This window comes from Carettochelys insculpta, chromosome 7 (assembly GCF_033958435.1).
Source record: "Carettochelys insculpta isolate YL-2023 chromosome 7, ASM3395843v1, whole genome shotgun sequence".
NCBI classification, from domain to species: Eukaryota; Metazoa; Chordata; order Testudines; family Carettochelyidae; genus Carettochelys; species Carettochelys insculpta.
The window spans coordinates 55,478,369-55,495,776 of record NC_134143.1 but is presented as its reverse complement, the minus strand read 5'-3'; the positions used below and the strand labels follow the sequence as shown (position 1 = coordinate 55,495,776).

At 41.0% G+C, this 17,408-nt stretch overlaps 1 protein-coding gene across 1 annotated transcript in view; it reads left to right on the top strand.

Annotated features, from left to right (window-relative positions):
- LOC142015812 (disintegrin and metalloproteinase domain-containing protein 9-like) overlaps positions 1-11,993 on the top strand; it is a 61,122-nt gene extending 49,129 nt beyond the window's left edge. Inside the window, exons 19-22 of the mRNA XM_074999615.1 lie at positions 233-365; positions 6,471-6,537; positions 8,418-8,470; positions 11,897-11,993. Coding sequence (XP_074855716.1) covers positions 233-365; positions 6,471-6,537; positions 8,418-8,470; positions 11,897-11,993 — 350 coding nt within the window. The remainder of the gene's footprint in view (positions 1-232; positions 366-6,470; positions 6,538-8,417; positions 8,471-11,896) is intronic.
- Positions 11,994-17,408: the final 5,415 nt, after the last annotated feature.

Sequence of the window (17,408 nt, the reverse complement as noted above, 5' to 3'; positions counted from 1 at the left end):
AAACAAAAGGCAAGCAACCTGTGATCTTGGGTCCAGATCCTGCTTGTCTGATCCATATGGTTAGTTACATTGACTTCACTGAAACTACTAATGTGTATATACTGATCAGAATTTGATCTATGATTACTTAGAGGTTTAGCATTCTCACCAGGAAGGTTGACAGAGCTGCAAAATGTTTGTGTAATGAAGTTAAAGTTGATTAACTCATGCTGTTTGCATTGCTTTTCCCTAGATACATCACTTCGAGATGGCTTGCTTGTATTTTTCTTACTTGTGGTTCCAGTGCTGATTGCCATTGTGATAGCAGTTATCAAGAGAAATGCAATAAAGAGAAGGTTTTGCCGGAAAAGTAGAAGACGATGCGGGTATAAAAAATTTTCATCACAGTGTCATGCTTGTCACAATAGGATATATCATCACTTTATCTATCATGTTCTAATGCTACTCAGAGCAGGTCTTAACCTCAAAAGTGTTATAAAGCAGACCCTTATGATGGCTTTGTCTGTACTAAGCTTCCACCACTTCCGCAACCAGTGGAATTAAACTGGTGTTAGCAAGTGTAGGAAATTGTTGTCAAAATACTCAGGTTAAACACAGCCTTTGCCGGGGACAGGGGAGCAAAGCCCGCAGGTAAGTGGAGAACATGGAAACCTGGGAGATGGGTCGGAAGTAGGAGGGAGCATGGGCAACAATGTCAGAGTAAAAAGAGGGCCAGGCAAAAACTGGGGGGAAAGTTCAAATCAATATCTAAGATGCCTATATACCAATGCAAGAAGTATGGGTAATAAGCAGGAAGAACTGGAAGTGCTAATAAATAAATACAACTATGATATCATTGGCATCACAGAAACTTGGTGGGATAATACACATGATTGGAATGTTGGTATTGAAGGCTACAGCCTGGTTAGGAAAGATAGACAAGGAAAAAAGTGGGGAGGTGTTGCCTTATATATAAAAAATGTACACACTTGGACTGAGGTGGAGATGGACATAGGAGATGGACGTGTTGAGAGTCTGTGGGTTAGTTTAAGAGGGGTAAAAACACGGGTGATGTCCTGTTAGGAGTCTACTACAGGCCACCTAACCAGGTGGAAGAGGTGGATGATGCTTTTTTTAAACAACTAACAAAATCATCCAGAGCCCAGGATTTGGTGGTGATGGGGGACTTTAACTATCCAGATATATGCTGGGACACTAATACAGTGGGGCACAGACTATCCAATAAGTTCTTAGACTGCATTGGAGACAATTTTTTATTCCACAAAGTTGAAAAAGCCACCGGGGAGAAACTGTTCTGGATTTGATTTTAACAAATAAGGAGGACTTGGTCGAGAATTTGAAGGTGGGAGGCTGCTTGGGTGAAAGTGATCATGAAATCATAGAATTCACAATTCTAAGGACTGGTAGGAGGGAAGACAGCAAAATAGAGATGATGGATTTCAGGAAGGCAGATTTTGGTAAACTCAGAGAGCTGGTAGGTAAGATCCCATGGGAGGAAAAACTGAGGAGAAAAACAATTGAGGAGAGTTGGCAGTTTTTCAGAGACATTATTAAGGGCCCAAAAACAAGCTATTCCCCTATGTAGGAAAGATAGTAAATATGGGCAAAGACCACCTTGGCTTAACAAGGAGATCCTGCATGATCTCAAACTAAAAAAGGAATCCTATAAAAAATGGAAACTAGGACAAATTACAAAGAATGAACATAGGCAAATAACACAGGAATGCAGGAGTAAAATTAGAAAGGCTAAGGCACAAAATGAGCTCCAACTAGCTACAGGCATAAAGGGTAACAAGAAGGCCTTTTACAAATATATTAGAAACAAGAGGAAGACCAAGGACAGGGTAGGGCCATTGCTCAGTGAGGAGGGAGAAACAGTAATGGGGAACTTGGAAATGGCAGAGATGCTTAATGACTTCTTTGTTTCGGTCTTCACAGAGAAGTCTGAAGGAATGCCTGACATAGTGAATGCTGGTGGAAAAGGGGTAGAGTTAGTTTTTGAAATAAAAAAAGAACAAGTTAAAAACCATTTGGAAAACTTAGATGTCTGCAAGTCACCAGGGCCTGATGAAATGCATCCTAGAATCCTCAAGGAGCTGATAGAAGAGGTAGCTGAGCCGTTAGCTCTCATTTTTGGAAAGTCATGAGAGACAGGAGAGATTCCAGAAGACTGGAAGAGGGCAAATATAGTGCCCATCTACAAAAAGGGGAACAAGAACAACCCAGGAAATTACAGGCCAGTCAGCTTAACTTCTGTGCCAGGAAAGGTAACGGAGCAGGTAGTTAAGGAAGTCATCTGCAAGCACTTGGAAGGTAGTAAAGTGATAGGGAACAGCCAGCATGGTTTTGTAAAAAACAAATCACGTCAAACCAACCTGATAGCTTTTTTTGACACGATAATGAGACTCGTAGATAAGGGAGAAGCATTGGGTGTGGTATACCTAGACTTTAGTAAAGCATTTGATACGGTCTCGCATAATATTCTTATCGACAAACTAGGCAAGTCCAACTTAAATGGGGCTGCAATAAGGTGGGTGCATAACTGGCTGGCTAATCGTACCCAGAGAGTAGTTGTTAATGGTGCTCAATCCTGCTGGAAAAGCATAACAAGTGGGGTTCCGCAGGGGTCTGTTTTGGGACCAGTTCTGTTCAATATCTTCATTAATGATTTGGATATTGGCATAGAAGGTACGCTTATTAAGTTTGCAGATGATACCAAGCTGGGAGGGGTTGCAACTACCTTGGAGGATAGGGTCATAATTCAGAATGATCTAGATAAATTGGAGAAATGGTCTGAAGTAAACAGGATGAAGTTTAATAAAGATAAATGTAAGGTGTTGCACTTAGGAAGGAATAATCTGTTTCACACATACAGAATGGGAAAAGACTGTCTAGGAAGGAGTACAGCAGAAAGGGATCTAGGGGTTCTAGTAGATCACAAGTTAAATATGAATCAACAGTGTGATGCTGTTGCAAAAAAAGCAAACATGATTCTGGGATGCATTAGCAGGTGTGTTGTGAACAAGACATGAGAAATCATTCTTCCGCTCTACTCTGCGCTGGTTAGGCCTCAGCTGGAATATTGTGTCCAGTTCTGGGCACCCCAATTCAAGAAAGATGTGGAGAAATTAGAGAAGGTCCAGAGAAGAGCAACTAGAATGATAAAAGGTCTGGAGAACATGACTTATGAAGAAAGGCTGAAAGAATTGGGCTTGTTTAGCTTGGAAAAGAGAAGATTGAGGGGGGACATGATTGTGGTTTTCAGATATCTTAAAGGGTGTCATAAGGAGGAGGGAGAAAACTTGTTCTTCTTGGCCTCTGAGGAGAGAACAAGAGGCAATGGACTTAAGCTGCAGCAAGGGAAGTTTAGGTTGGACATTAGGAAAAAGTTCCTAACTGTCAGGGTGGTCACGTACTGGAATAAGTTGCCAAGGGAGGTTGTGGAATCTCCCTCGCTGGAGATATTTAAGAACAGATTAGATAGATGTCTATCAGGGATGGTGTAGATAGTGGTCGGTCCTGCCATCGGGGCAGGGGACTGGACTCGATGGCCTCTCGAGGCCCCTTCCAGTCCTAGTGTTCTATGATTCTATGATTCTAAAAGAAGAATTTGGCATCTCTGCAGAAGAATTTAATGATTTTCTCCAGATTTGGTGCTCCTGGTTGCATACAGGATTCATGGGGTAATGCAATGCCATCTCTGTAAATGAGAGAGATTTGTAGTTTGTATGTTTTGTCATATAAAGATGATATCTTTAAGTGCAGCTAGTCACCACTGTATCTCACTATAGCTGTCTGGCTGTGTCTACACTACACACAAATTTTGAAAGGGAGAACGTCGAAAATCTAAACCAAAACAAGGGATTTCAAAATAACGTGGCCACACACAGCAATGCGGGCCCTGCCTGGCCCCTCCTCTGCACCCCCCCGACCATTCCCCATTGCAGCATCCACTCACCCGACCCCCCCTACGGAGTTCCCTGTGGCCACTGGGCCTGCATCCATGGGGCACCTGCTGGCTGCAGTCCAGCCCCCACATCCCTTCCCACTTGGGTCAGGGCACTGTCCACAGGTGCAGGTGCTGGATGCTGCCATGCCTGTGTCTGGGACGTGGTCAGGGGATACAGAACGGGGTGCCTGTACCCCACAGGCTGCCCGATCTACCCATTACCTACCTGGGGCTCTGGAGAACAGATATGGGGGCACTGGTCTCAAGGGAGCCTGGCTGGAGGTGCCAGAGCTGACCCTGATGATGAGGAGGCCTTCATCCTCTGAGCTGCTCCCTGGCTCAACCGCTCCAGTCCACCCTGATGGTCCTGACCAGTTGTGGGGGTCCGTGTTGGGGTCCAAGTCGGGGCTGGCCATGTCAACCACAGCTACTGCCCCGGAGCATCCTTTGGGCCTAGGAGCTGGTCCAGCGTGCAGTAGTGTGGGGACCTCAGGAAGGCCCCTGCCCCCAATCGCCTGCAGGCATCCCTGGCCCGGCTATAGGCCTGCCTCAGCTCCTTTGCTTTCGAGCACACTTGATCAGCTGTGCACTGGGGTGGTGTTGCAGTCCCAGCAACAGCCGTTCCAAGGCCACTGCATTGTGGGGCCAGTGCTGTGCAACAGCACGTCCTCCTCTACCAGAGGCCAAGAGGATCTTTAATCTTGGCTTCTGTCCAGGAGTGGCCCCTCCTCTTCTGGCCCTGGCTTGCCTCTGGTAACCCCTCAGACTGGGAGAAGGGGGCCTCTTGGGGATCCCTGGGGCATGCGGACTCACCATCCAGCCTGTGGGCTGAGTGGCAGTGGTCTCTGTGCTGCTGGAGCATGTGCCAGGCAGAGCTCATGCTCCTGAGGCTCTGGGCATGCTCTCAGCTTCCTGCACGGAGTTTCTGGGGCCATGCAGCTTTAAGAGGTTGGCCCTGGAGACCACAGAGCCCCGCTGGGACTTGCTAGAGCATCTTCATGCTTCCTGCGGCCACCGGCATGGAGGACCCACTCTTTGAAAATAGGAGCCCCAGATGGGAAGAGCGATTTTGAAATGCACGCCCCTTTTCACTGAACAATTTTGAAAGAGGCCATTATGCATGTGGACCTGAGCCTATGGCCTCTTTTAAAATTGGGTCCCCTTGCAAAATTACTTTTGAAACACGGGGCTAGTGTAGACATACCCTCTGAGTTATAAAAACTTTCAGTTGGAGAAACTAGATCCTCCATTCCTTCTTATTTCTTTAAAATATTTATAAACTAGTTCTGGGGTTATGCCAGATAAAAAGTATAGATACAGTCCATTTGTTTTCTGGAATAGGTTAGAAAAATTAGTAAATTATTAGTAAATTTTGAATGAAGTTTAGGACTGGTGGTAGGATTCACTAAACTAACTTCAGTGAACAAGTAAAGGGAGATTATATTAATATTTGAAGGTCTAATGTTAAAGGTTGAAAAGGGAGGAGTGGATTCAGTCTTATTGTGTATAAGATAAAATTTCATCTTCTGGTCTGTAAGGGATATTAGAAGTTAATATTGGATTACGTTCTTGATTAGTTCATAGCCATTACTTCAGATTTGGCCATGTTTATATCTCCCTAAAATGCTGTTTGGCTGGAGGTAGTTTTCTGTAAGGCTTGGTTACAGTGACATGCTTCAGAAAGAATATGTTAGTTTACGAACATGATCTGTACGATGGAAAAAGCTAGAAACCTAGGTTCTGATCCTGAAATTGATAGAGCCCCATTAACAATCATTGTGCAGGTGCACATATTATCAGGTGCATCGAAGCTTTTTAAGAAAAAATAATGCTTTCCTGAGAGAAACAGATTTATGCTGAATACCCGAAAATTGTGAAATATATATTTTCCCTCTGTCCCAGATAGTGAATACTTGATGATATTTTGAGCTCCTTCATAACACAAAGCTTAGGGCTGGGTATGCTGAGCAAGGGCTATATGAAATTGGCACTTGTAAATTCTCAATCTGCAAAATAAAGATTCAAGAGAAAAGAAACAATGGGCCAGAAGTTACTTAGATAATGCTCATGTAGGTCCACACATTTAGCTTCCTTATGCATTTGTATTTTTCTCAGGCAGAAAAGTTAGTTTCTGTGCAGGAACCTTTCTGTTTTATTTAAGCTCTCCAGTTCGTCTCCTCTAGTCAGTTCTCAAATATTCTTTTCTAAGGTATATTGTATTCATGTATTATTACATTTGTATTAAGTAGCACCCAGAGGCCCCATAGCTCTGTATAAACATATAGTAAGAGATAGTCCCTCTGCTGAAGATCTTGCAGACAACTCAGATAAAGGGTAATAGGGAAAACAGAGGCACAGAGAAGTAAATGACTTGCCCAAGATCACACAGTGACAGAACCAGACAAAGAACCTTGATCTCCAAACACCTGACCAGTGCCCTAGCCAATGGGCCATGCTGCTTCTTCAGTGTAATTCATCTAGATTTACACACATTTTTCTGATTACATGAATTTTATTCCAGGAATAACAACACGCAGCAACCAAGGCAAAATAATGGACCAAACCAGAATAACACTGTAAATAATCAGGTAAGACAGTGTTTGATCATACTGCTTAGTGTTGAATAAGTGTCACCGATGTTTGAGTTACAGTACTTTAGAAATCATGGTGCATTTTTGGACTTCAGTGTGAATGCCTGACTTTGTGATGTAATAGAATAGAATCATCGGAATATCCTGAGGAATTTGAATGGTTTTATACTATTATATACAGGATTTAGGCTTATTTTCTTTTTATTTGGGTTAAGAGGAAAGAATCTTTCAGATTCTACCATCCATGAGCTTCATGATCCTCCTTGCAGCAGAGAGAAATTAGACAGCCCTCAGCAGTGCCCTTCAGTGTTCCCGTAAGCTGTGTGTTTGTGTGTAGCCACTCAGGAGGAATTCAAATACCGCCTAGATGATTAAAAGAGCATCCACAGCTAGGTTTTGTGTTTCTGTTGGTGGGGCACATTCGCATATGCCTTGGTGCACATAAAAACATTTATTTCACACATGGATGGAAAAAATTAGAGGGAACATTACTGATCTTAGTACTAACCAGAGGTGCTTCCTTCCCTCAGGAACTGAACATTGATCTATAGAGCTCATTGCTAGCCCAAATAATGTTGGACCTAAACTGTGATCCACATAGAACAATTGCCAGGCCAGCCCATAGGTCCATTTCCAGTACACACACAAAAGTAAATGTTAGGAGAACATAAAAAATTTGCATAGAAAATGAAAAGGGCTGTGGAACTTTCATGGATTTTTAAACTTCGGGAATAAAGCAAAATAGTAGAAGTGTAACCTTGCTAAAGAAACCTCTTTAAAAATAAATTGAGGAAAATAGGTGTGGAACATATAAAGCTTTGGTTTCTCCATTCAATTTCCCTGGCACACTATCCCTTTAAAAAATCAGCTGTTGTCAATTTGAAATATTTGTGTGATATAGTCATGATTGTGAGGACTTGCCCCAATGCCTTTAAGTTTTGTCTCTGCTGACTTTTTCCCCTCCCATATCCATTCTTTTCTTTATTTCTGCTTTTTGTTTTCCCCCTCTCACTCTAGTTTCTCTTCCCATTTTCTGTTCCAGTGCTTTATGGAGATAAGTGTAATCCCATTTTACAGATAGAGAAACTGAGCCATGGAGAGGTTTAAGTGACTTGTCTGGTGTCACTCAGGAAATTTTGGGCACGTGTCAGACTAGAACTCAGATTGACTGGCTCCTAAGCCAATGGGCAGGCTACAGGCCACTACTCCTCATACTTCTCACACAACCCTTGACTTTTCAGCTCTTTCCTATCTTGCTTTTCATTTCCAAGGCTTTCTTTCTGTCCTTTTTTTCAAGATGCCTTGGGGATAAGCAGATAACCTGGCTCCAGCATATAAACATATTTTCGAGGTAGATTAGCATGAAAATTGCGGAATGACACTTTCTAATAGCAGTCGTTATCCGGTCAATCATAAAATTATAGTTCAGAGAGGAGAAAGTAAGTTCTGGAACTGAAGAACAGTATATTGAGCTCCTGTTCCAGCAGTGCCACAATCTTTGTGTGAGACCCTGAGCCTCAGTTTTCTCATTTGTATGATAACAATAATGTTTTCCTATGTCACAGTGAACTGTCAGGTTTGATACGTTATTTGTGATCTTAGATACTTCTATAAAGAAGTACTATTAAATCCTAAGCTCTTAAAACAGAAGAGGCTTTGGCATACTTTTGTGAGATACTTTGTGACAAAGTGTTGACAAGTATTTGGCTATTTTTGACAAATGTGCGTAGGGTTCTCAAATATTTACTGTTATTTGTAAGTTTTATTTATTTATTAACAATGAATGATTAGCTACTCGTTTTTCGCAAATATATGTCTCGTGCTAGTGTTCTTTTTTTGTGACATTTTTACTTCATACTTATTTCTGTCTTTTTCAGCCTGCAACAAAAAATTCTGGGATTTTTACAATATCACACTTTCCTGCTCCAAGGTTTGTAAATTTTCATTATTACTCTATTTTTTGAAAATATGTATTCATTGCATTATCAGGGCAAACAAAGGGCACAAATTGGTTAGTATATGTGGCACATTCCTAGCTCTCTTGCCTCCTGTGTTTTGTACATAGGAATGAAAGGGCATTCAAAAAGTCATCAACTCTAGGCCATTGCACTGGTGGTAGGACCAAGCACCCCCAGGTCATTCCTGAGAGGTCTTCATCTAACCTGATCTTAATAATCTCCAATGGGATTCCATAACCTCCCTGTGCAATTTATTCCACTGGTTAACCACCCTCATATTTATGAAGGTTTTCCAGTCCAACTTAAACAACTCTTGTTCTAATTTAAGCCCACTGCTTACTGTCCAATCCTTGTCCCATCCAAGGTTAAGGAGATATTTTTTTTCTCCCTCCTCCTTGTAACAACCTGTTAGGTACTTGAAAACTGTTATCAAGTCCTTGAACAGTCTTCTCTTTTCTAGACTAAACAAACTCCATTCTTTCAATCTTCCCTCAAGGGTCATATTTTCTAGAGCTGTAATCATTTTTGTTGCTCTTCTCTGGATACTTTCCATTTTGTCCATATCATGCATGAAATGTGGTGCCCAGAACTGGACAGTGTTCCAGCAGAAACGTAATTAACACAGAGTAGAGCAGAAGAATTACTTCTCATGATTATTTATAACTGTCCTGCTAATACATATTTTGCAACAGCCTCACACTGTTGATTCAGATTTAGCATGTGGTCCACTATGACCCCTAGATCCCTTTCTGCAGTACTCCTTCCTAAGCAGTTCTTTCCTGCTTCATATGTATGCAACCGATTGATTGCTCCTGCCTAAGTGAAGTACTTTAAATATGTCCTTATTTAATTTTATCCTAGTTATCTCAGACCATTTCCTTCATTTCTCCAGATCCTTTTGAATTATAATCCTATCCTCAAAAGTACTTGCAACCACTTCCAGTTTGGTATAATCCAAAATAGGCAATAATTACAGTGTGTATTTACAGGGGCATTTTTAAAAATCTTTTCATGTCATAATTTTCACAAGATGGTCATTTTAGAAGTCACAGAGTTACATAGATGGTCTCGACATTAGTGAAACATTTTTCTTCATTCTGAAGCAAACCCAGCCTGCTGCCAAAGATGCACACATAACAGAACTAGTATTTCTGTCTTTCAAGGTGGGAGGTTGATAACAGGGGACCGTATAGGGAATGTGCATCTTCTGGGCTGTTCCTGCACTATATTAAAGCTCTGTTCGACCTTCCTATAGTGGAACACTAAATGATATTATACGGTTCCACTAAAATATCTTATTTCTTAATATCTATGTGTATAAAACATCTTATTTAAAGAAGTCTCAACCATATCTGATAAACATATCTGGTATATGTAAGTAAGCTCTGTGGTCAGTCCATATCCAGTACAGGAACATGATGCTTTCAACATACATAGAAAATATGCAGGCTGGAAAATTCAGATCTTCATAGTGGAAAGGGGGCACCTAAGGGGACACTGCACAGATTACTCAAACCATTAGGGTAGCTGCTGAACTATTTTGTGGCTTGGGTAAAGTGGGGAGGATTTCTCCCCATTTTGCATCTAGTAAGTGGCCAGCTACCTGAGCCATCATCCTGCTTCTCTGATGCTGCTGCTACACTACCATTCTCCCATTTGAGGTGCCATGGTAATAAGGCAATTTGAAGCAGGCTAATGAGCTGCTAACATGCATATTCACTGCCTCAGTAGCATAATAGTGGCCATACAAACAGACTTCAAATTGCAGATTGACAGTGCAAATGGAGGCAGCTTCGAAATAAGCACCCCACTTCAACATTCCCTTACTCCCACAGAACTAGATCAGAGTAGGGGAAATGTCGAAGTTGGGCGCTTATTTCGAAGCTGCCCCCATCTTCACTGTCAATCTGCAATTCAAAGTCTGTTTGCACAGCTGCCATTATACTAATGAGGAGCTGACTATGCATGTTAGTGCTGCATTAGCCTGCTTCAAATTGTCTCATTATCGTGGCTGACTCATAACATCATATGCTGTTTTGCAGTTTAGGTAGCTTCAGAACACTTCTGTCACTGACTCTTGTTTCTTAATGCCCTAATGTGTTAGAACAGTCCTTGAGGATATGTTGTCAAAGAACTGTCATATGGTCTTCTGTAATTGTGGGAATTGTCTGCTTGACACTAAATGCAGGTGGATATACACATTCCATTGCAAAGTAGAGTTTATTTAAATGTCTTATTACAAACCAAACTAGGTGCTGCAGTTTAATCATTGTGGTAGATGTCTGATACTGACTTTATGAAATATTAAATCATATGCAGCATCCTCATCATTCAAACTAGCAGTGCAAAAATAAAGAGTTATTGAGAAAAAATGAGCAACTTTTAAAAATGCATTTGAGATAATGCAAGGGGGTGGGGTGGCGAGGCGATTGCAGAACTGTTTAATGACCTCTCAAAACAGTTCTTTCATCTTCACTGTATCAGTATATTAGTACCCTCTTTGGTGCTAAATGCTATTTACTGGTTTCTGCAGTAGAGAATTATGAAATAGTGTTGCATGTTCAGCTTTGCATTAGTCACAAATGTTGACACTGACAATCTCTTTGGAATGAGAATGTATGTGACTACATCATTGTGGAGAAAAATGTGCCATCAAATTTTCTGAAATTTCTAGGAGAAAGTTGGTCCTGAAATGCCACAATTCCACAAAACCAAATATTAATAAATAGAATGTAGAGCTTTTTCCCACTGAAGGCAGTAAGATTGGCTCCACATCTAAGGCTGTCTCTATACTACCTCCTTACTTCAAAGGGAGGATGTTAGGGAGGGTGTTGGGAGTTTATTAATGAAGTGCTGCATATGCACTGCAGCACTTCATTAATGAACTCCCAACACCCCACTTACCATCCTCCCTTTGAAATAGAGAGGCGGTGTAGACAAGCCCTTAGTTAAATATTTATAAATACTTCAAAATACTTCAGCTTTTTTGATTATTACTTATAGCAGGCAAAGTATACTTAGTACTTCAGAAACCAAGACGCAGTTAAAGACATTATGTCTGAAGTATTTGTGCCTTTGTTGCCACTCTTATTGTTTGTCAGTCTTTTCTAGTTAGATTGGGGCTTCTTTTCTAGTTAGATTCCGCTTCTTGGGGCGGAAACTCTCTTATTACATGTGCAGTGTCTAACACAATGGGGATGCAATTGCAGAAAGTCTGAAAGTGCTACTATAATATTAAGCATTAATAATTATTAACATTCATATTTTAAAATGGGTGGTCCATTCTAACTGGCACTTGAGAAACAATGTAGATAAGTACATTGCCTGGTACTAGTGATCTTTGTCAGCTCCTGAAATAAGGTATCAAGCATGCCATATAAGTATTTTTCAATCTTTAGGCAGCCAATACAAAATCAGTTTCCTGCAGCTCCTTCAAGATCTCATCAGCGACCCCCTGTCCCACCAAGACCTGTTGTCGGAAAACAGAAGTCCTGACAAATTCAAATGAATACCTTGAGTAAACTGAAAAAAAATGTGCAAAGGTAAATTAATGAAGTATATTAGAATTGTTAATTTTTCTTTGTTTTATGAATGTTTCAATCTTGCTGCTCCATGAGCGAGAACTACCTTTGAAACATAATAGACTGTTTCATTGGAAAAGGGTATGATCCTAAAGGCTGATGAGCACATACCATTCACCTTCAAAGGAAGTTACAGGTGCTCAGCCCCTCCCAGGCCTTTTAATCAGAAGGCACAAGAGCCCAGTCCTTGTTAGCCCACAGCCTACAAGAATATGTACAAATAATTATATCTTCCTCAATGTAGACTTCTTTGAAGCTCAACACAAAACCACCAACGAGGGAGAGGGAAGTTTAAAATGGATTTACCTAATCTTTTCATCTGCCTAATGCTAGGCTTCTCTGGGACTCTTGTGTTACTCAGATAGCTCTGGAGGCCTGTTTTAAGTTATGATAGCCTCAATGAGCTGTCCAGTGGGAAGCACCACCACCTAGAATCTCTGCAGTACCTCCGTGCTGCGGAACTACCTCCTTCACTCTCTTATGCTGGGGTCTTGAAGAGTTCTTTGGAAACCAGCATTACAGCTGTCTTCTCGATGCCTGTGTGCTTTTAGGGCTCCTTTATGCCCGTTCAGCCCTTTTCCACTTTGTACAGAGGTTAGGGTGGTAGCGAGGACTTCTTATTAGCAATATTACATTTAAAGTCAATTATTACAAATAAAAGAATTCTGATGGAGAATGAAAAGAATCTCTTTAATGAATAAATTTGTGTATAAATAATGGATCTGCAGCCTGAGCACTTTATGCATTTCCTTCTGTACCATCTACAAAACATATCAGGAAAATATAGCTGCTTAACTACATAATAAATGTTTACTTGTAATTACAGTATATGATTTCTAGGAATACTTTCATCTCTTAAATGAACAGGTTATACTCTTGTAGCACTAAACATCACATTATCAGGAAGGAGTACGGTATTGATTTAAAAGGATAACGAAAAACTGCAGTCTGGAAAAATTGACACCTAAGTGGAATGAGGCCATAGAGAATCTATTATAGACACCCAGGTGAAAACACAGTGGACAAAGAGAAAATGTTTAAGGTGATTCAAAGTGATAGGAATTATATACCTCCCTCCTGAGTCTGTGCAAGGCACCTATGATGGAGGAAAACTCTTTTAGAGCTGAGTTTGTTCTGTCCTTCTCAGAGGACTTTGCTGGTTGGGGAAATAGTGTACTGTACATTTTTCTGATCTGTGACCCTCCCAATACAGTTCTCACTGCTACCTGATCTGCCTTTTGTGCTTGCTCACTCCTCCATAGGGAAGGGAACATGGTAGCAAAGACACTCTTTCACATAGGAAGCTTAAACTAACATCCTAAAATGTATTAGATGATGGAATAGTTCCCAAAAGGAAGCAGTGGAAACCCCTATATTAATGTTTTACAGTTGAACCAAAGAAACATAAAATTCATAGGGGGAAAAAAACCCTCAGCACAGACAAGGAGATAGATTAGATGACCTACTGTCTTCTATTTGTAATTTCAAAGTCCCTGGAAAGCCAGTGTAAATATGTCTGTTGTTAACCTATTGTTATATTTTATTAATAACAGCACTAAATACTGGCAGCATCTTAACATCTAAGTTGTTTAATATTAGCATATTTAATAGTATCTTTATTTTTTGAATGTAAGAAATATAAAAATTGTATTCTGGATATGTATAAATCAGGAATAAGTTAATTGTTTGCACAGGTACTTCTGATATGGAAAAATGTTTACTGAAAATTAATATTGCATTTTATTTCAAACTAAATCTGGACAAAAATAAAGGTTCATACCATTGGTTACAGTCACATTTTGTTATGGAAATATGATCCAAGGAGCATTTTGTTATTCCTACCTTTTGAAGAGAATTGACCCCAGCAATTCTCTAGGCAGAATGTTTCTATTGGAATTTCAGTAACTTTGATGTTAAACATAAATAAATATAAATAAAAATGTATCCTAGTAAGCTTGAATAAACAGTGTATAAAGTAAAATGGGTATTTAAAATGACAGAAGGAAATGTTTATTCCTGGTTTTGAGAGTATTAGAGTTCTCTGAAAGTGCGGAGTTTTGTTTTTGTCAAAGTACCTAAGAATATTCATTTTGCATGGATACATTCACTATACGTAGACTCAGACCAAAATCCTCCATCCAAAGATTACAAATGTATTGTTCAAGAGACATGGCACTGATTGAAGAATTTTTCTTTATAGCATCTTATTTTAAGCATCTGAGTGTTGTAAATCAATACTTGTGAAACACGTAACATTAAAAAGTAAAAATATTTACATGGTTGTCATTATATAGGTGTGGTTTATTACCAGGTGTAAGTATATTCCGATTGCAACAACTTCTGGAACATTAGCAGGGAAGATAACTTGAGAGCATTTTAAGATATGTAATATTTCAAAGATTTTTTTTTTTTAACCTGAAGTGGTTAAGAAAAAGATGCAGCAAGGGAACCACTTCTGCCATCTCCTGTGATAATTCACAAATGACTCATAGAATACAAGGACTGGAAGGGACCTCAAGAGGTCATTGAGTCCAGCCCCCTGCCCTCATGGCAGGACCAAGTACTATCTAGACCATCCCTGATAGATATTTATCTAACCTCTCCTTAAGTATCTCCAGAAATGGAGATTCCACAACCTCCCTAGGCAATTTATTCCAGTGTTTGACAACCCTGAGTTAGGAACTTTTTCCTAATGTCCAGCCTAAACCTCCCTTGCTGCAGTTTAAGCCCATTGCTTCTTGTTCTATCATCAGAAACCACAAAGAACAAGTTGTCTCCCTCCTCCTTATGACACCCTTTTAGATACCTGAAAACCACTATCATGTGCCCCCTCAATCTTCTCGTTTCCAAACTAAACGAGGCCAATTCTTTCAGCCTTCCTTCCAAGGTCATGTTCTCTAGATCTTTGATATTCCTGTTGCTCTTTTCTGGACCCTCTCCAATTTCTCCACATCTTTCTAGAAATCCAGTGCCCTGAACTGGACAAAATAACTCCAACTGAGGCCTAACCAGTGCAGGGTAGAGCGGAAGAATGACTTCTCGTGTCTTGCTCACAAAACACCTGTTAATGCATCACCGAATCACGTTTGCTTTTTTAGCAACAGCATCACGCTGCTGACTCTTATTTAGCTTGTGGTCCACTATAACCCCTAGATCTTTTTCTGCCGTACTCCTTCCTACAGTCTCTCCCCATTCTGTATGTGTGAAACTGTTCCTTCTTAAGTGGAGCACCTTGCATTTGTCTTTATTCTTCATCCTGTTAACCTCAGCATATTTGTGCAATTTGTTCGGATCATTTTGAATTTTGACCCTATCATCCAAAGCAGTTGCACTCCCTCCTAGCTTGGTATCATCTGCAAACTTAATAAGCATACTTTCTATGCCAATATCTTAACAATTAATGAAGATATTGAACAGGACCAGTCCCAAAACACCCCTGCGGAACCCCACTTGTTATACCTTTCCAGCAGGATTGAGAGCCATAAATAACTACTCTCTGAGTACGGTTATCCAGCCAGTTTTGCACCCACTTTACAGTAGCCCCATCTGAGTTGTATTTACCTAGTTTATTGATAAGAATATCGTGTGAGACTGTATCAAATGCCTTACTAAATTCCAGGTATACCACATCCACCACTTCTCCCTTATGAAATAAATTACTTTGGTCTTAAGTAACCCACTTCATTTCAGTCAAGTTATAATATCAATTAGAAAACACCTGAAAAATTATCATTTTTTGATGACTGCCTAGATCTCAGATTTTAAAAGGTATGGGAAATAATTTCACTGCTCACAAAAATACCATCAGTGAAAATACTGTATTGAATATTTTGTAGACAGAATAACATTATATGCCTCTATTAATTGTAGAGGCAGTGTAGTGAGTCAATTGGATTAAGCAGAGAAGGGTGAATGACATCTCACCAGTTCTAATTTTGGCTCTGTAGACACGTGTTCTTAACCAACAGCCCAGCTACTGCAAGCTCACCTGACTAAAGCAGCTCCCTATCCCCCATAGTTTCACCTCCAGGTGCCCCATGCCTATGCAGGGCTCCATCGCTACAGCTAAGCTTGTAGTGGGAAGATCCATGTCAGATAAAACAAAACCTACTCTCCTCAATCTGATAAGGAGCCTCATTTACTCCAGGGAGTATATAAAATTAGCGCTGATGTCACACTCTCATATCTGCATCCCCTCCTTTTTGGTTTTCTTTTCTCTTCAGCATCTGAGGAAGTGAGTTGTAGCTCATGAAAGCTCATGCTCTATTACCCTCAAAAATGTGTTATTCTTTAGAGTGACTCATTGTTTTGATGAAACAGAGTAACATGGCTAGCCCTCTGAAACCTATCAATCATAGATACCCCCTCTGTACTTTGGTGCCTTCCACCCCTCACTCACCATTTTTCAAAAGGGGGTTCAGAAATTATGGGATTGAAGCTGCTGCGTGTGGGCACCAAAGGCTAAAGTGACCATCCATCCCATTTTTAACCAGACAGTCCCTTATTAATAAGGTAGTCATCCATCCCATACTAGGCAAGATGGTCCCGTATCTGGGACACCAAAAAGGTGGCCTGACTTATTTTTTAAAAGGGATTCACTGTCCCATATTTGGGCTGTCCTCCACACTTCCCAGAGCCTAGGGGGAGCATGGGCAGCTGCTATGTCCCTAGTGTTACCGAAAATTCGGTCCACCTAGCTGAGAGCCAATAACAACTAGACAGGGAAAGTTTTCTTTATTTCTGCAGAAAGAAAGGAGAGCCAAGAACCTTGGTACAAAGACCCTGCCTGGATACAAAGCCAGGGATCTTTTATACAGTGGCTGCACTGAGCTGTTATTTGATTGGTGGTTAACAGGAGACTCTGCAAAACAGTGTTTTTGCAGAATATAGATAAGAACCGGTCTGAAGCTGGTTTCCGCTGCTTCAGGGCTGCAAGGGGGAGACTGCAAAAGTTCAAGGGGCTGCTGTGTATGTGAGGTCTCCGCTTGCTGCCGAAACAAAAATGGCTGCAGACTGCCCATACCACACTTTCCCACTACACTAGCATTTCCCCCAGGGCTCTGAGGGAGGGCTGGCAGTTGCTGCTTTTTTGGGGCTCCCAGGGAGCGCCAGCTGCTGCCACTTCCTTCCCAGCTCCCCGGGGGGGGTGGAGCCAACCCTCCCCACCATATCTCCCTGTCCTATATTTGGGAGAGGGAGATACGGTCACCCTACTTATTAAAGTCCTTTTGCAGGTGTCCTGCAAATTGTCCCCATTTTCTTGCTTCATCACTCCCCCTGCTGGTCAGCCACAGCAGCCTCCTATCTTTGTGTGGCAAGTAGGCTGTGT